This window comes from Nothobranchius furzeri, chromosome 6 (genome assembly GCF_043380555.1).
Source record: "Nothobranchius furzeri strain GRZ-AD chromosome 6, NfurGRZ-RIMD1, whole genome shotgun sequence".
In the NCBI taxonomy this organism is placed as follows: Eukaryota; Metazoa; Chordata; class Actinopteri; order Cyprinodontiformes; family Nothobranchiidae; genus Nothobranchius; species Nothobranchius furzeri.
In genome coordinates, this window is record NC_091746.1 from 74,172,959 (window position 1) to 74,191,743 (window position 18,785).

General features: G+C 46.5%; 1 protein-coding gene across 2 annotated transcripts in view; it reads left to right on the forward strand.

Annotated features, from left to right (window-relative positions):
• Window positions 1-18,785, forward strand: part of cacna1bb (calcium channel, voltage-dependent, N type, alpha 1B subunit, b) — a 231,019-nt gene that overhangs the window by 85,559 nt on the left and 126,675 nt on the right. For both annotated transcript variants that reach the window (XM_070552555.1, XM_054744924.2), the window contains exon 6: window positions 15,188-15,279. In XM_070552555.1, coding sequence (XP_070408656.1) covers window positions 15,188-15,279 — 92 coding nt within the window. The remainder of the gene's footprint in view (window positions 1-15,187; window positions 15,280-18,785) is intronic.

Consider the following 18,785-nt stretch of genomic DNA (forward strand, 5'->3'; position numbering starts at 1 on the left):
TGTGGGATCAGAGAAGAAGTAACAAGCTAAGATTGGGCGAAGACAAAGTGGGAAGTACGGGCATGTTTTGGATATTTGAAGAATGCCGAGGGACAGCTGATAGAAGACGGCTATCCTGTTTGCAGCACGTGCAGAAAAAGTGTCTGTGAAAGGCAGCAACGCTTCAAATCTCATGACACATCTGCGTGACCATCACCCACAACTCTACAGTCAACGCAAGGCAAGCTAACATTAGCGTTTTAGCTAAAATGCGTGATCCGAGGATTTGGGTTGAGGGAGAATGCAACGAGTCGCTATATAAAGCAGCCGCAGCGCCGCTACCTGCATATAAACCGTGTCGCGGACACCGCCATGTTGAAATGACGCTATGCATTACGGGGCTCCCAGGGGCAGATAGAGTTGGTCTCTCTCCGAGAATAATTATGAATTTAACAATGATTACTGCCTGATGACATTTTCCCACATCTGCAAAGCTCACTGGAAGGACACAAACCGAGGACAATATTTTCCTGATATAGGGTTTATTACTCAAGTAAGGGTAAAAAAAAGTATCTGATTAGAAGGCTACTTGAGTACTGAGTATCATCTGATCTAATATTTTTACAATGATGACATCAAACAGACAAAAACAAGAAGTTATGGGCAAATATTGGTATTTTAAAGACTAAAGGGAAAAATGTAAACAAATAAACAACATAATTACAAAATAACACATTTTAGGCAAAATTTAGACACAAACTGAGGACAATATTTTCCTGATATACAGGGTTTATTTAGTTGTGTGAAAATGTAGCACGTTTAAAAAAAATACCGCGATAATACCGAAAACCGTGGTAATTTTGGTCGCAATAACCGTGAGGTTAAATTTTCACACCGTGACAACTCTAGATCAAATACAGGTCATTTTTCCCTGTTGTGCATTCATATTTTTAACACCTTAAACTAACTGCTGAAATATGTCTCCAGCCTTCATTAGTTTCTGCTGGAACGATCCATCAAATCCAATAAATCAGCTGTGTTCATGATCTAAAACATGTAGGGGACGTTCTGGAAGCAGGTTGCAGTGCCAGGCATTTCAGCTCCACCTTGCTAAGTCTAAGCCCGACTTCACACTGGAAGCATCAGCAGCGAGGAATGGCAGCAGAACGTCGCTGCTTCACATAGAATCCATTTTAGTCCGGGGGGGGGGGGGGGATTCAAACCAGCCACAAAGTGGACATTTGTAGACATGTCCAGAAGCGGCACGGCGCTAAAGATAGGATTGCATTCTATTTTAGCCACGAGCCACTTCTGGGACACGTCAATTTCCACAGTTAACATAGGGTTAGACAGGAAATAATTAACGGTTTCAATGTAAAACCCAGGTAATTTTCAAAATAAAAGACTATTGCAGCGATGCAATTTCATATTTATGTAGATTACGTCAAAACAGGTGTCCTAAAGGCTTATTTATTCCCACTGGGAGTCTCCCAGCATCATTTCAGAAGCTCAGCAGTGTGTTTTTATGGCTTTATTACTGGAAGTGGAGAGGAACAACATCATAAATAATATCAGCAATATTAAACGTGATTTCCTTGTTTTTGGTTTAATGGTGGATGGCATAAACAAACCGTGACCTGTGAAGTCTCGAGGGATTGTGTGATCTCTTAAGTCCAGCGAGGAGCACAGCAGAGAAACACCTCCACAGCTGAGATTCTCCCGGCGTGTACTGATGCACAGCAGAACTCACAAGCAAACCGTTCGGCTGCTGTTCCACGCCGCTAATGCCTCCAGTGAAGTAGGGGTTACAGGAACCGATCTGGATACTCAGAAGTTGCAAGTGCAGTATTCTGGCCACAGAGGGTGGTAGGGCCTAAGTGACATTTCATTCACGCTGTAAAGGGTCATTTTAGCACAAACTGGCTCAAGAAACTGATTTAAAAATATGAAAATGTTGCATAATATACCTTTAAGGTAGCATAAGTTGTCGGCACAAGCTAGGTTAGCATCAAAAGTTAGCGCTAGCCCAGTAATGATAATTTGCACAAGCTAAGTTAATATATAGCTAGCTAGTTTATTTAAGATGTTGGCACACGTCAAGGAGTTTAATGATCTGTTAACCGTAATCATCAACATTTTAAGCAGTAAAGGATTGAAACATTTCACAGTTAATTAATCTATTATTAATTTATATAAATTTACTACTAATAATAATTATTATTAGTTTCAGTTTCTGAGATGAGTGGCGGAAAATAAAGAACTTTTTCATAATATTCCAAATTCTTGAGACGCTCCTGTCTGCAGGCTTTGAGGTGGACGGGCAAAAAGCTTTGAAAGAAAACTCGTCCAGGATGGTTCTGTCTTCAACGAGACATTTGTCCTGTTACGATACGCGTCTCTCGCCTCAACCCTGTAAAACCTCTTGGGTCAGACTTGTATCTCTGTCTAAAAACTCCGACACGGTTTGTTTTCCGTACCATTTCCCATAGGCTGGAAGTAATAAACCAGTCGGATCTCTGTTTTCCGGCAATATCTTTACCGTCTGTCTTTATATTAATCTTTCTTTGTTAATGTTGTTTTCCTGACTTTGTGTCTGCTCTTCTCCTCTTGCTGTCATTCTTTATTAGCCTCTCGGTGGGCCTTAACCATGAAATAAATCTGTTGTTACAGACATACTGTATTTATAGATGCAAAACAAAAGACAGACAGAAAACAATGTTATTAACAAACTTCCAGTTCTCTGATCTGCCCCAGGCTAAATCCTGCTCACGCTCTTTGAGTAAAGGTCTGTACTTTTTCTGTCCACTTGTAGGGCAAAAATGTCCACGAACGCTCGACTATTGGCAACATTTATCACCGCTCATCTGCCCAGGGATCTGTGGAGGAACAGAAAACAGATTTCTGAGCATCTCATTGGGCAAAATTTACTGCTGCTGACAATAATTATTGTACAGTATTAAAAAATAACCCCCTGAAATGATACTCATCTGTGTTTATTGAAATGAAAGAAACCTACATTTAAAATGTTAATTTCTGTTTGTTCTGGGACAGTTGAGAGCTTCCTGCGGTTGTCGCATCTGCTTCCTGTTTGGAACCACAAGTGATGATGAGCCATCAGATCTGTGGCTCGTTTACAGAAACAGTTATTCAGTGCTTCACAAGAAACGGAAGGCGTCAGCGTTGATGACAGTGTTAGCTTTCTGTTTTCACCAAGCCCACACAATGCGGGTCAAAAATTGAAGCAAAGGCGGAAATGAAATATATTGCAGTTCCACCCTCATCCACTAGGGGCTGGTGTCAGAAGCGAGCAAATCCTCATTGACTCCCATGTTAAAAATACCAATTTCACAGCAGAAATAAACATGTTTACAGCCTGGTACCAAAACATGTTTTGGTTTAAATGATCTAGTTTACACTCATGACAACTCTGAGGGGGGTGAATGTTTTTCTCACTCTTCTGTTTAAGTGTATTAAAAGCCTAAAATTCTGTATAATTAATGAGCATCAGACCCACGTGACCACAGAGCTAACTCCGTGGAAAGGCCTCAGTAGAGCCTCGGTCTGGCCTGGAAACTGCTCCAGGATTTGAGTCTCTGTGTGTGTGTATTCTTGTTTGGATATTTTTGTGCAATTGTTGGACAAAATGACTTGCTGTGGCATTAATTGCACTAATAGAGCGTCCAAGGAGTCTCCACTTCATTTTTTTCGGTAAGTAAAATTATATTTATGTATTTTAGGTCACTGCCGAGCTGAGCTTAGATTTTAACATGTACTGTTTAACCATGAAATTTAAATGTAATAGGGTAAAACCCAGTGCATTTAACATAATGCTGCACTTTAGAAAATGGGTTGAAATATAACATGTTGGTGGAGCTGGGTTCCCACTATCGGCTTGTGGAGCTCTCGGGAGACCGATGTTTTCCACCCGGTTCTCCCCTCCCCGCAGCTCGGCGCATCTCTGTCTGATCGTGGCTTCTGTCTGCTATGCGGCTGCCGGCTTGTGGAGCTCTGGGATGGAAACCTTTCCACCTGGTTCTCCCCAGCGGCAGCTCTGCGCATCTCAGATCGCAGCGGCGCTTGTCTGCTGTGCGGCTGCCGGCTTGTGGAGCTCTCGGAGACCTCTGTGTTCCACCCGGTTTTACCCAGTGGTCAGCCTGGCGTATCTCTGACTCAGAAGCTCTGGTGTTGTGCAGTTAACTCCAGTTGTAGCTAGGTTGCTACCTCCGTTAGCTTAGCTCCCACCTCTGCGTTAGCTTTGGGTTAGCTTCAGGTTAGCTTTTAGCTAGTTGACCGGGTGTCGTCAGTTGATCCCAGCCTTACAGCCCCACCGTCAGCTCCACCTCTCTTCCCTTTTGTGGAATTGTCTGGGCTTGACGGAACCTGTGACACGGTCAAAATGGTGGTGGTGGCCACCTCCCATTTAGCCTCAAAAACGTGTTATTGTAACCTATGGAAACCCATTGTCCATATATGTATACGTCGATGGTTTTCACCCGTGTTCAACAAAAAAATGTTTCTTCTTTGTTGTAAATTGTAGTTTGATATAAACTGATTTGTGCAAAATAAAGAATAAATGGATCACATTATTATTATTATTTTGATTATTTTTCTTCATTTTTTCTCTTTTCTCTTTTTTTCTTCTTTTTTCTCCTTTTCCCCTTTTTCCCCTTATTTTTTCCTTTTTTCTCCTTTTTTCATTTTTTCCCCTCATTTATTTTCTTCTTCTTTCCCCCTTTTTTGGAAAAACAAAATGGATCACATTATTTAAAGTCACTCAGTTGTTTTGATGTTTTTGCGACCCTGACACACATTTATCTGGATCTGAGTGTTGAAACAGGATGGGAATAGCTTCATCGAGCTAATAGATTCTCCCTTTTTATATTATTTTTGTTGTTTTTGTGTCTTATTGTGTTTTATAATCTCATTTTATTTTTTAAACATTTATTTACGAAGAAATAAAGCAACTTTTTAAAGAACTGAATGAAATATGAAAAGCAGATTGGTTCGATTTGTCATATTTTGAGGTAAGCTTAGCAATTTTTAATTAATTGCTTTTATTTTTATTATTATTATTAATATTAACTTTGAGATCGGAAGGCAGACGGGTTTACCTGATTTCTGTCATCAGGAGTTACCGTTGAGCCCCAGGATTTTGTCCCTGAGAGAGAGAGAGAGAGAGAGAGAGAGAGAGAGAGAGAGAGAGAGAGAGAGAGAGAGAGAGAGAGAGAGAGAGAGAGAGAGAGAGAGAGAGAGAGAGAGAGAGAGAGAGAGAGAGAGAGAGAGAGAGAGAGAGAGAGAGAGAGAGAGAGAGAGAGAGAGAGAGAGAGAGAGAGAGAGAGAGAGAGAGAGACAGAGACAGAGACAGAGACAGAGACAGAGAGAGAGAGAGAGACACCGAGACCGAGACCACATAGTGTTAATTTAGACCCACAGCAGCCATTTTTGATGCCGAATGGCTCTGGCAGCCACGTTGAGTACATCCCCTCTGTCCTTGTGAACGTTGTGGGAACTGCTTGCTCTCCTGACTGTCACAGCTGTCCACTCACATCTTATAGCATCACAGCGAAACAGCCCACCAATCACACACTTGCAAACGCACACACACTAAACAAATAGGATGTGACATGTTTCACGATGAAGTGATTGGTCGGCTCATTCCCTGCTTAATGAGAGACACTGTTGGGTTGGTCTGTCTGTTATGGTGAAGCTAATTTTCTCCAGCGTGTGTGAAGGTCTACTTCTCCATGGATGAACCAGTAGAAATGTATGAATGCATGTACTCTTGATTATTTTGAGACCAGATGTTTGTTTTACAAAATCAGTCAGAATGAAAGACATTCATGTGTTCACTTAAACTGGTAACCTACTTCATGCAAGAACAGTATGAAAATAGTCTCCTACACCCACCTCCTACTTTAGCTTCTGATAGAAAACAGACGGTGAAACTCTAGGATCAGAAAATCCTGACAGATCTACATCACACTGTCACCTAACATTCATGGACTCACCCGTCTGGACTCACGACGGGGAAGGCTCAGAGTGTCTCTGCTAGTAGAAGCTAACTGTTAGCATTAGCAACTTCACCACACAGCAGAACTCCTCCAGGCTTGTGTTATTGGTGGAGGTAAAACAGAAGTGTTGCAGAACAAATGGGTCAGTGGTAGAGTCATGTTGCTGTTAGCCAATCAGAGGAGAGATGTCCAAATTCCAGGAAATAAGAGTCCAGATCCTGTCGTCCGACGCTACTTTCCTCTCTGGCTGACTTTTGCATCTTCAAACAGGAGCACCGGAGCTTTTTTAACCCAGAGAACAACTTACAAAGCAATAATCCCTTCCACTGCAAATGTGTAGAAAATTTGAGTAAAGTTGAATTACAAGTTGGGAGTCTTTGGTTGTCTTTGCAGCTGTAAACCCTTTAAAAAAACCTTAATGTTAAACTGTTTACCGGTTTGTTGTGGTGAAGAAGGAGCTGAGCCAGAGAGCTAAGCTCTCAATTTACCAGTTGATCTACCGCCCGGTCCTCACCTATGGTCATGAGCTTTGGGTAGTGACCGAAAGAACAAGATCGCGGATACAAGCAGCCGGAACGAGTTTTCTCTGCAGGGTGTCTGGGCTCAGCCTTAGGGATAGGGTTAGGAGCTCGGACATTTGGGAGAGACTCATAGTAGAGCTGCTGCTCCTCCGTATTGAGAAGAGTCAGTTGAGGTGGTTTGGACGCCTCCCCAGGGAGGTGTTTCAGGCATGTCCTGCCGGCAGGAGGCGCCCTGGTTGACCCAGGACCCCAGGAACGCCTTGGGGTCCTACCAGAGGAGCTGGTGGAGATGGCCAGGGAGAGGACGGTCTGGAACTCCGTAGTTGGGATCCTGCGCCCGCGACCCGCACCGCGACAGGCGGAAGACGATGCAACAGGACTAGACTGATTATTTCCACGAAGGATAAGAAGACTCATTCAAGCTTTACACTCAAGTCAACATTTACCATCAGCAGTTTTAGAGAAACGTCCACTAATTTTGACAACGACACAACCACCACTGGCAGACTGTCACATAAAAAATGGACCTGGTGGTTTAGTTCAGGTGAGACGAGCCGACAGGCCAGTAGAGAGGCAGGCGCCTAGGCAGACCGACAGTCTGAGACCGGCTGGTGATGATCACACAGCTGGGGAGCAGTTATTCATGTAGGTTGTCAGCATCATGTTCTCATGTCTGTCCTCAGAGATCGCCTGTCTCCTCTTACAGAGAAGTGTGAAAAAGTCAATCACAGCCCCCAGCTGGACGGGGTCGCGGTAATTAAACTACATCACTCACACTCAGGAGAGCCCCCGCTCTCTGGGATGCTTCCTTTTAGATTCCTTTCTTTTGTATTTCTAGTGTTCTCAGCCGTCTTAGATGGAACCTTTTGGGGTGGTATTTGTCCACAGCGAGCTAGGAGACATTTTTCTTAGCAGATAGGGTGCTGTTTGGAGGTTTGATCACTTTCTGATGTTTGCCCCTTTTAGGACTAGACCCAACCACTGACTTTTTATTGTAGCTGTGGTGACAATGGCAGAGGAGTTAAGTGTCCCCCATGATTGGAAGGTTGCTGGTTCGAGTCCTGCTCAGTCTGTTACTGCTGTTGTGTCCTTTGGCAAGACACTTCCCCCACCTTGATGCTGGTGGTGCCAGCGTACAGCAGCCTTGCTTCTGTCAATGCGCCCCAGGGCAGCTGTGGCTATGATGTAGCTCATCACCATCAGCATGTGAATGTGTGTGAATGGGTGAATGACTGACTGTGTTGTAAAGAGACTTGGGGGGTTGTGGGACTCTAGAAAGCACTATATCAAATACAGGACATTTACCATTTTATCTCCAGGTTCTGGTCGAATATCGAGCACAGATTCCTGGTTGACGTGTGTGACTGGGAGCATCACTTGCTACGAATAATCTACGTTATGGTCAGACCAGGGGTGTTTCTCAATGTCAAGGTGCCTGGCCTTGCGAGGCGATGTCTTGCGAGGCCAGGCGCCTTGCTTACGAGGACACTGTCCTTCTTTGGTAAAAAAAAAAACGGTTAAAGAGAACAGACTTGCATCACGTGGTCGCGGCTTCCACGGCGGTCACGTAACGTCACGTGACATGGGAGATAACGTTATATTTTATACGTATTAGTTCAATATCAATATATAATGAGCCTTTTACTTTTTAAATTGTGTAATGCTTATTAAATTAAAGATATAAATAAGTTACTATCCACAAGCCACCGAAGCTGCAACTACTAAGCAACTAACCAACAATTTTAAATTAGTTGACTTACTTTTAGTCACTAACGCTTTTACTTTCAGAAGATCTTTCATGGAAGTAAAAACAAAGAGTAAAAACAAAGAGTTACCCGGCCCGGAGGGCGCCTGGTGGCCGGGCTTTCGCCCATGGGGCCCGGCCGGGCCCAGCCCGAACCGGATACATGGGCTCATCCAACTGTGGACCCACCACCCGCAGGAGGAGCATGAAGGGTCCGGTGCAGTGTGGATTAGGTGGCAGACCAAGGCGGGAGCCTTGGCGGTCCGATCCCCGGACAAGGAAACTGGTTATTGGGACATGGAACGTCACCTCGCTGGCGGGGAAGGAGCAGGAGCTTGTGGCCGAGGTTGAGCGGTACTGGCTAGATATAGTTGGACTCACCTCGACACATAGCATTGGCCCTGGAACCCAAGTCCTTGAGAGGGGGTGGACACTCTCCTTTGCTGGAGTTGCTCCGGGTGAGAGGCTGGGGTTGGCTTTTTGTTAGCCCCAAGACACTCTGTCTGTGTGTTGGGGTTTAACCTTGGGACGAGAGAGTAGCTTCCCTATGCCTACGGGTCGGGGAACGGGTCCCGACTGTTGTTTGTGCTTATGGGCCAAATGTCAGTTCAGAGTACCCACTCTTTTTGGAGTCCCTGGGACGACTGCTAGATAGTGCTCCATCAGGGGACTCCATTGTCCTGCTGGGGGACTCCAATGCTCACGTGGGCAATGAAAGCATGACCTGGAGGGGTGTGATTGGATGGAACGGCCCGCCTGATCTGAACTTGAGTGGTGTTTCATTATTGGACTTCTGTGCAAGCCGCAGTTTGGCCATAATAAACACCATGTTCAAACATAAGGATGCCCATCGGTACACTTGGTACCAGGGCAGCCTAGGTCGCAGGTCGATGATAGACTTTGTAGTCGTATCATCTGACCTGCGGCCGTATGTTTTGGACACCTGAGTGAAGAGAGGAGCGGAGCTGTCAACTGATCACCACCTGGTGGTGAGTTGGATCAGATGGCAGGGGAAGATGCCGCGTAGACCTGGCAGACCCAAACACATAGTGAGGGTCTGCTGGGAACGCTTTGCAGAAGAACCTGTCAAGACATTCTCCAATTCCCACCTCCGGCAGAGCTTTGACCGCGTCCCGAGAGCAGTGGGGGACATTGACTCCGAGTGGGCCTTGTTCCACTCTGCGATTGTTGATGCGGCTGTTGCTAGCTGTGGTCGCAAGGTGGCCAGTGCCAGTCGTGATGGCAACCCCCATATCGGCTGGTGGACACCAGAGGTTTGGGGAGCTGTCAGGCTGAAGATGGAGGCCTACAAGGCGTGACTGGTCTGTGGGTCTCCGGAGACAGCAGACGGGTACCGGATAGCAAAGCGGGGTGAAGCGGTGGCAGTTGCCGAGGCAAAATCTCGGGCGTGGGAGGAGTTTGGTGAGGCCATGGAGAAAGACTATCGATCGGCGCCAAAGAGGTTCTGGCTAAATGTTCGGCGCCCCAGGAGAGGGAGGTAGCAACTCGCTCACACTGTTTACAGTGGGGATGGGGAGCTGCTGACGTCAACTGGGGCTATAGTCAGACGGTAGAAGGAATACTTTGAGAAGCTCCTCAATCCCACCTACGCGCATTCCGAGGAGTAGCCAAAGCCGGGAGACCTGGGGATGGACTGTCCAATCTCGGGGGCAGAAGTTGCTGAAGTAGGAGCCCCGGAGGCGGATGAGATTCGTCCTGGGTATCTTAAGGCTATGACTGTGGTAGGGCTGTCATGGCTGATATGTTTCTGCAACATTGCATGGTCATTCGGGCAGTTCCTGTGGAGTGGCAGACCGGGATGGTGGTCCCCTTCTTTAAGAAGGGTGACAGGAGGGTGTGTTCCAACTATAGAGGGATCACACTCCTCAGCCTCACTGGAAAGGTCTACTCCAAGGAAGTGGAGAGGAGGGTCCGATCGATAGTTGAATCTCAGATTGAGGAGGAGCAATGTGGTATTTGTCCTGGCCGTGGAACTGTGGACCAGCTCTATATCCTTGCAAGGGTGATGGAGGGGGCATGGAAGTTTGCTCAACCAATCCACATGTGTTTTGTGGATTTGGAGAAGGTTTATGACCGTGTCCCCAGGAACACCCTGTGGGGGACGCTCCAGGAGTATGGGGTGGGTGGCCTTTTGTTAAGGGCCAGTCAGTCCCTTTACCAGAGGGGCGTGAGTTTGGTCTGCATAGTCGGTAGTAAGTCAGACCTGTTCCCGGTGAGGGTTAGACTCCGCCAGGGCTGCCCTTTGTCACTGGTTCTGTTCATAACCTTTATGGACAGCATTTCTAGGCGCAGCCGTGGTGTAGAGTGTGTCGAGTTTGGTGGCAGGAGAATCTCGTTTCTGCTTTTTGCGGATGATGTGGTCCTCCTAGCTTCATCCAGCTCTGACCTTCAGCTCTTGCTGGGTAGGTTCGCAGCCTAGTGTGAAGCGGCTGGGATGAGGATCAACACCTCCAAATCTGAGACCATGGTTCTCGACCGGGAAAGGGTGGCTTGCCTACTCCGGGCCGGGAGAAAGGTCCTACCTCAAGTGGAGGAGTTTAAGTATCTCAAGGTCTTGTTCACGAGTGAGGTTAGGAGGGATCAGGAGATCGATGGGCGGATTGGTTCGGCATCTGCAGTTATGCGGACGCTGAGCCGATCTGTCGTGGTGAAGAGGGAGCTGAGCCAGAAAGCCAGGCTCTCGATTTACCGGTCAATCTACGTCCCAATCCTCACCTATGGTCATGAGCTTTGGGTAATGACCGAAAGAACAAGATCGCAAATACAAGCGGCCGGAATGAGTTTCCTCTGTAGGGTGGCCGGGCTCAGCCTTAGAGATAGGGTGAGGAGCTCAGACATTCGGGAGGGACTCAGAGTAGAACCGCTGCTCCTCCGGATCGAAAGGAGTCAGTTGAGGTGGTTTGGGCATCTGGTCAGGATGCCTCCTGGACACCTCCCTGGGGAGTTGTTTCGAGCATGTCCTGCCGGCAGGAGGCCCCCGGGTCGACCCAGGACACGTTGGAGAGGTTACATCTCCAGTCTGGTCCGGGAACTCCTTGGGGTCCTGCCGGAGGAACTGGTGGAGGTGACTGGGGAGAGGACGGTCTGGAGTTCCCTAGTTGGGATGCTGCCCCCACGACCCAGACCCGGATAAGCGGAGGAAGACGACGACGACTTACTTTTAAATAAAAAAACTGTCCCTGAAGTAGCTGCTGGCTTCTGATCCACCATCCTTTTGAAAATACCGCGGTGTATTCTGGGTAATTTTTGACCAAGGCTAGGCTACAAGACATCTCCCGTGTATCCTCACTCAGCTAGCTAAACGGCTAACAAACGGAGAACACGCGCCTCGGTAGAACATGAACATTGGAACCCGTCTTGGCGGCTCCCGATGACGTATCTCCTAGGCAACCGGGGCGGGTTTAAAACATCAGGGCAAGGTTCCTTGACATTGAGAAACATATCAGGTCTTCTGTCTCGGACATGTGGATGAAGAAACGCTGTCGTCAGCTGCTTTGGAAGTTCTAAATTAAGGATGTGCAAGAACTGGAGATTTTCTCTGTAAATTTCAAAAGGTAACATGATGAGTCACCTGTCTTCTCTTTAAAGCACATATGTCAGAGTCAAGGCCCGCGGGCCAGATGCGGGCCGCGTAGCATTTTTATGTGGCCCGCGAGATAAATATCAAAAATATATTAAAACTGGCCCGCTGGCCGATTTTACAGCAAAGACTTCAACTGCCATGATGCTTTGCAGCGTCAGCGCGGAGGCGACGCGTCCCCTCCTTTGTGTTTTTTCCAGCCCGAGGCAGTCAGGGGTAGTTGGGTGTCTGCAGCTCCGCTGTCTCGGACAAACTACACTCCTCTCACTCAGCGCCGAGTTCACTCAGCTGTTTTCTGACGTTGAAGCCCAGAAACGGAGATTCTAGCCGCTCAGTAATGTGTTCACGACTTAAAGAGGAAGTTTTCCAACTAACGTCCAGACAGAGCTGATATAACTCCAGCGAGCAGCGACACGCTCAAACCAGCACGGCTCTGTGGTTCTGTTTCGTTCCCTCCTGACTGCCAGTGGCAGTAAACAGAGTGGATGTATCTCCTCACGCTCTGCGCAGGTCGAGTACTAATGTAAACAAAGTCACGCACGTGACACTTAGCGCACCTGGTCGCGAGTCTATAAATTACGCGCCGATAGCTACGTTCGGGTCTCCCGGGATCTTCTCGCCCGAGAAGTTCCGAGTGACCCCTGTGACTGGCAGTCATCCAGGAACTCACAGAACCATAGTTACACCGTAACTTCCGTTCTGTTTCCTCCCCGACACACAACAACGTGGTCAAGCTGCTCAGACATGTTCATCAGCACAAACCTATGTGAGCTCCTGTTGTCATCTAATGTTGTCATTATTATGATGAAGATGAACAAAACAACAGGAGTCTCCTCCTCAGCTCAGATCAACCCCATGATGCAGGTATCTGGCTGGAACAGGTGAGCATCACAGTAAACCAGTGGAGCAAACTGAGCTTTAAATATGTTGGTTTTATGCTCTTTTTCTGCTCCAAAACCTGAAAGTTAACAGGTGAGATGTTGCATTTTCATTTAAGATAAAATTATATTTTAATTTTGTTGTTGGCACGTGAGAAAAGATTTAACCTACAGTAAACAGGAAGTGGAAAGGCTGCAGATAGATGAATAGAATAGAAAATCCCTTTATTGTTCCTCAGTGGGGAAAGCTAGACGTCACAGCAGCGATGACACGTATTACAGGAGAAAAAAGGAGAATAAAAAATAAGAAAAATGAATAAACAAGAAAACATAAATCCTGAATAGATTTTAAAAATGCTGATTATACCACAAGTAATGAATACCACTAATGCCTTTTATTTAAAACTGACTTGCTCGTGTGTCATTTGGTTATTCCACATTCAGTGTTAATGCAGAAATATGTTTGTTTCCAAATTTAAAGGTTCAAAATTGCATAAATGTTGATAAAGAAAATGTGCAAATTTGCCGTCACTTTTTCAAAAAATATTAAGTTTGGCCCTCGACTCCGTCCCAGAGTTTCATTTCGGCCCCGTGTGAGTTTGAGTTTGACACCCCTGCTTTAATGGAACTCTATTCTTACCTGACCGATAAAAGCTGAATGTCAGCATCAAGATTTGATGACCGAAAGGGGAAATTTTGTTTATCCATGAATTTATACAACGAAATACATTTTGTGTCTTCTGTGAATTTGGACCTGAGTTGAGAGTCGGGGCTGTAAGGGTCGCACCTGTTTGTAGATAAAAAGGAAAACCTGTGTGTGAGCTTGTGGATGTACCATGCCCAGCCAAACATGGCATCAGAGACAGCCGCTCACTGATTGGCTAGGGGGTGGAGTCACCCACCCTGTTAATTGCTGCCCTCAGTCTTCTCCAGGTTTTTTTTTTTGGGAGTCTGACAAAAACCTACCGACTGAGGAGAAGGTCAAAGGTGTCACTCACTCGTTTTTTTATGTATTTATTTTTCCATAACTCTGCTGTGGTCTGACTGACTGCCTTGTGAGGTGTCTTCTGTGGGGAAACAACACTCTAGAGGAAAACAACAGGATCATGAGTCTTACTCATTATTATTGTTCAAATGGAAACCTCTCTAACAGCAACTGCCTTCCTACGCTCTTCCCTTGGGTAAAAAAATGTGACTTTAATGATAACATTGCTATCTCCACTAATAACGGAAACATGCTCCGCCATGTTGTGGAGTTGCTATTGCTAATGGTTAGCTTCTACTAGGAAGCTATAAATGAATAGAAAATGAACAGGAATGTTCTTCAGCTAGATTCCACATAATTACAATTCCCAATCTGCATTCCTTTACCCTCTGTCCTCTTAAATCAGCTCTAATATTCATCTTCTTCCTCCCCTTGTCTTACTTTCTCTCCGAGTTGCTTTAGCCTGGGGGGTGAGTTTTTTACATATATGTGAGTGTCTCCGTGAAGCATTTAAGTCTCCCTCTGTGTGTACAGCCAGTAATAAGGGCTGCCAGCTGTGCTGTGGAATCACACACACACACACACACACACACACACACACACACACACACACACACACACACACACACAAACGCGTCTGTTTTTCTATCATAGTGAGGATCCTCCATTGACTTCCATTCATTTTTATGATTTCACCATGCCTAACCCATGCCCTAACCATAACCAATGCAGATCTATTCCTAACCTTAACCCTAATTAAAACTTAAAGAGCAAGTCACCCCCAAGTCTACATTTTTTGCTGGTAAACTATATAAATTAGTGTCTAATCATGCTTTAGATATGGGTGAATAATAATTTGGCACTTTAGTGCATCTTAGTTAAAATTTAAATATTCTTCCTAAAACTGTCAGTGTTGCGCTGTTGTCAGGTAAAAACTCTGCACTACATTTGAATTTTAATCTGCCATTGCTATTGGCTAAGAGGTACACTATGATGTTAGCTGGTACATTATGATGTCACAATGCTGTTGTAAGCCTGTGTGTGTGTGTGTATTTTTTAGCGGCTCTGCCCTCTCGATCTGCCAGGCAACAGCATTTGTTGCATTTTTCAAACATGAAGTGGGAGTGGAGTAAGTTTCTTGTAGGAGGCGACTTGTTCTTTAATTCACACTATACCTCTAACTGGTATAATAAGCTTCTGGTATGCTTCTAAAAACAGTGAGGACCAAAAAATGTCCTCACTTTGTAGGGGAAATGGTCAAAATGGTCCTCAGTATGTAGTTTGTACAAGAACACACACACACACACACACACCTACACACACACACACACACACACACACAGCTCCATTTGTAGGTAATGGCAGAAACAGGAGAATTTTATTAATTAGAATTTCCTTTTACACAAACTGCAGATGTTAATAATGTGCTGCTTGTTTTTTAAAATAACTTTTTGTGTTTTTCACCCAGGATTCTTGCCACGGTAGGCTCAGACTTTGACCTAAGAACTCTGCGAGCCGTGAGAGTCCTGAGGCCCCTGAAGCTAGTGTCGGGAATCCCCAGTAAGTCTCTGACTCAAACTGAAGATGGTTTCAAAAATAAAATTTTTACACTTAGGGGCCCTCGTTCTGCTGGGGACTCACGTGGGCAATGACAGTGAGACCTGGAGAGGTGTGGTAGGGAGGAACAGTCCCCTGGATCTGAATCGGAGCGGTGTTGTTATTGGACTTTGGTGCACATCATGGATTGTCCATAACAAGCACCATGTTTAGACATAAAGGTGTCCATATGTGCTCTTGGCACCAGGACACGTTAGGCCGCAGTTTGATGATCAACTTGGTTTTCGTTTCATCTGATCTGCGGCTGCATGTCTTGGACACTCGGGTGGCGAGAGGGCGGAGCTGTCAACTGACCACTACCTTTGAACATCTTAGGTGTGTTCCTGCTGTGTCGTATCTCTAATTCCATGCTGACGTTCTTTTTTAAAACACAGAAACAGTTTTGTTACCTGTTGTCCCGCTACGTTTCGTTTGCGGTTGCAAACTTCCTCAGGCTGACGCTGATGCTGGCGTCACTTCCTATTGCGTTTATCCGCGGGCAGCAGAGGACGTTGTCGCCCTCTGCTGCCCGCTCTCCCCTCTCCGACGATGCAGTCCCATGCACGCTCCAACGAGTAAACTCCATCGTCCCTGTTCATGGTCCCACATCCGCGTCTCCTTATCTCAATAGCTTCTTGAATCCATCTTTTGTATTTCTGTTGTTCGGTGTTTATGATCCTTGTGTTGTCCCAGTCCATTATATGGTTTTCTCTTGTGCAGTGATCTGTTACGGCTGACTTCTTTATTGTACTTTCTGCTTCTTGTTTTGCTGCTCTTGTGTGTCTTCGACTTGTTTCTTTCTCGCACTCCTTTCTGTGTTCTATTGTTCGTGTGTTGAGTTGGCGTCCGGTTTCTCCTATGTATGTTTTATTGCATATTTTGCATGGGATTTCGTAAATGACTCACCATTTAAGTCCAGCTGGTGTCTTGTCTTTTGGGTGTACTAGTCTGTTTCTAACTGTTGTGTATGGCTTTGTTGGTGTGTTTATGTTGTGTTTTTTCATTGTTGCTCTTATTTTTTCTGTTATGCCTCTGATGTATGGTAGGGTTATCACTGGTTTTGGTTCTTGTCTTTCTGGGTTTCTGGTTCTTTGCTTAGGTTGTTCTTTTCTTTCTGTTGTTGTTTGTCGTTTACCTTTGTTTATTGCCCATGTTGGGTATCTGCAGGTCTTTAAAGCGTGTTGTATGTGTTTGTCTTCTTGTTTTTGGTCTTTTTCTTCTGTTACCATGTTTGCTCGGTGATATAATGTTCTGATTACTGACATGTTGTGTATGGTGGGGTGTTCTGATGTCCATAATTGGTCTGTGTGTGTTGGTTTCCTGTATGTGTTTATGTTTAGGGTCCCGTCGGTCTGCCTGCTTATTTTCAAGTCCATAAATGCTATGCTGCCTTCTGATTCTGACTCATAAGTTAACTTTATGCTGCCTGTGTCGTCAACGTAGCGGGAAAACAGGTAAACAAAACTGCTCCGTGTTTTAAAGAAGAACTACAGCATGGAAATAGATGACCACTACCTGGTGGTGGGGGAGGATGCTGGTCAGAACTGGTAGGACCAAACGTATTGTAGGGCTCTGCTGGAAACGTGTCTGCTCTCACAAGGTGCTTCAAGTCCCACCTCCAACAGAATTTTGAACACGTCCCCGGGAAGCGGGGGAAATGAAGTCGGAGTGGGCCATGTTCCTTATTTCCATTGTCGAGGAGAATGACTGGAGTTGCGACCGCAGGTTCGTCGGTGCCTCTTGTTGTTGTTGTTCTGAACCCGATGGTGGGCACCAGTGGTTAGGGATGCTGTCAAGCTGAAGAAAAAGTCCTATCAGGTCTTTTTGGCCTGTGGGACTCCAGAGGCAGCTGATGGGTACCGGCAGTCCAAGCGGAACGCGGCTCGGGTGGTCGCGGAGGCAAAAACCCGAGCGTGGGAGGAGTTTGGTGAGACCATGGAGCAAGACTTCCGTATGGCTTGAGGAGATTCTGGTCCACCATCGTCATCTGAGGAGGGAAAGCAGTGCGCTACCAACACTGTTTCCAGTGGTGACGATGTGCTGCTGACCTCTACTTGGGACATTGTGGATCAGAGGGCGGAATACTCCAAAGACCTCCTCAATCCCAGTGACACGTCTTCCAGTCAGGAAGCAGAGTCTGGGGACTTTGGGTTGGACTCTCCAATCTCTGGGGCCGAGGTCACTGAGGTGCTCAAAAAGCTTCTGGGTGGCGGGTGTGGATGCGATCCGCCCGGAGTTCCTTAAGACTCTGGATGTTGTGGGGCTGTGTTGGTTGACGTAGCTCTGCAATATCATGTGGACATCGGGGGCAGTCCCACTGGATTGGCAGACTGGGGTGGTTCCCCTATTTAAAAAGGGGGAACCACAGAGTGTGTTCCAACTACAGGGGGATCACACTTCTGAGCCTTCCTGGTAAGATCTATTCAGGGGACACTGATTCTGTTCATAACTTTTATAGACAGGATTTCTAGGAGCAGCCAAGGTGTTGAGGGGATCCGTTTTGGTGGCCTAAGGAAAACCAGTCTCTGCCAGTCTCCGTTTTGCAGATGATATGGTCCTGTTGGTTCATCAGACCGTGATCTCCAGGCTGGAGCAGCCGAATGTGAAGCTGGGATGAGAATCAGCTCCTCTAAATCAGAGTCAGAAAGGGGTAGAATGCCTTCTCCGGGTCAGGGATGAGGTCCTGCCCCAAGTGGAGGAGTTGAAGTATCTCGGGGTCTTGTTCACGAGTGAGGGAAAGATGTAGAGTGAGATCGATAGGTGGATTAGTGCTGCATCTGCAGTGATGCAGGCATTGTACCGGTCTGTCGTGGTGAAGAGAGAGCTGAGTCAGAAGGCAAAGCTCTCAATTTAACGGTCGATCTACGTTCCTACCCTCACCTACGGTCACGAGCTTTGGGTAGTGCCCGAAAGGACGAGATCGCGGATACAAGCGGCTGAAATGAGTTTTCTCCACAGGGTGGCTGGGCTCTCCCTTAAGGTGCTTTTATAGGACACACCATGCCGTCATGGCGTTGCGCAAATATTGCGGCATTCGTTCCGCCTCGCTTGGTAGTAATATTGCTGCATCAGCCTCTGACGTCTAAACGCGTGTCAGCCCCACTAATCCCTTTGAAGCGACTGTGGGAGGCCCCCCCGCAAAAGAAGGTGGTCGCGTTAGTCACGTATACTGCGCACCGGGTGCCGGCCGGAAGGACAGTCGTCTGGACGGACGCGGAGACCATGGAGCTTTTGGCCGTGCGAGCGGACGAACAGAGTAGGGGACTTTTTATGGGGACGGTGAGAGACAGCCAGCTGTGCGACGCCGTGGTGAAAACACTGGCTGAGCGGGCGTCAAGCGGGACAAAAAGCAGGTCACATCAAAGCTAAAGGTCCTGAAAAAGAAATTCCATCAGTCTGACGTGTCTTCGGTCTGACGCTGAATGTGCAACCCTGTACGTCACATGGGGGGTCCAGCGACCTCCCTTTAT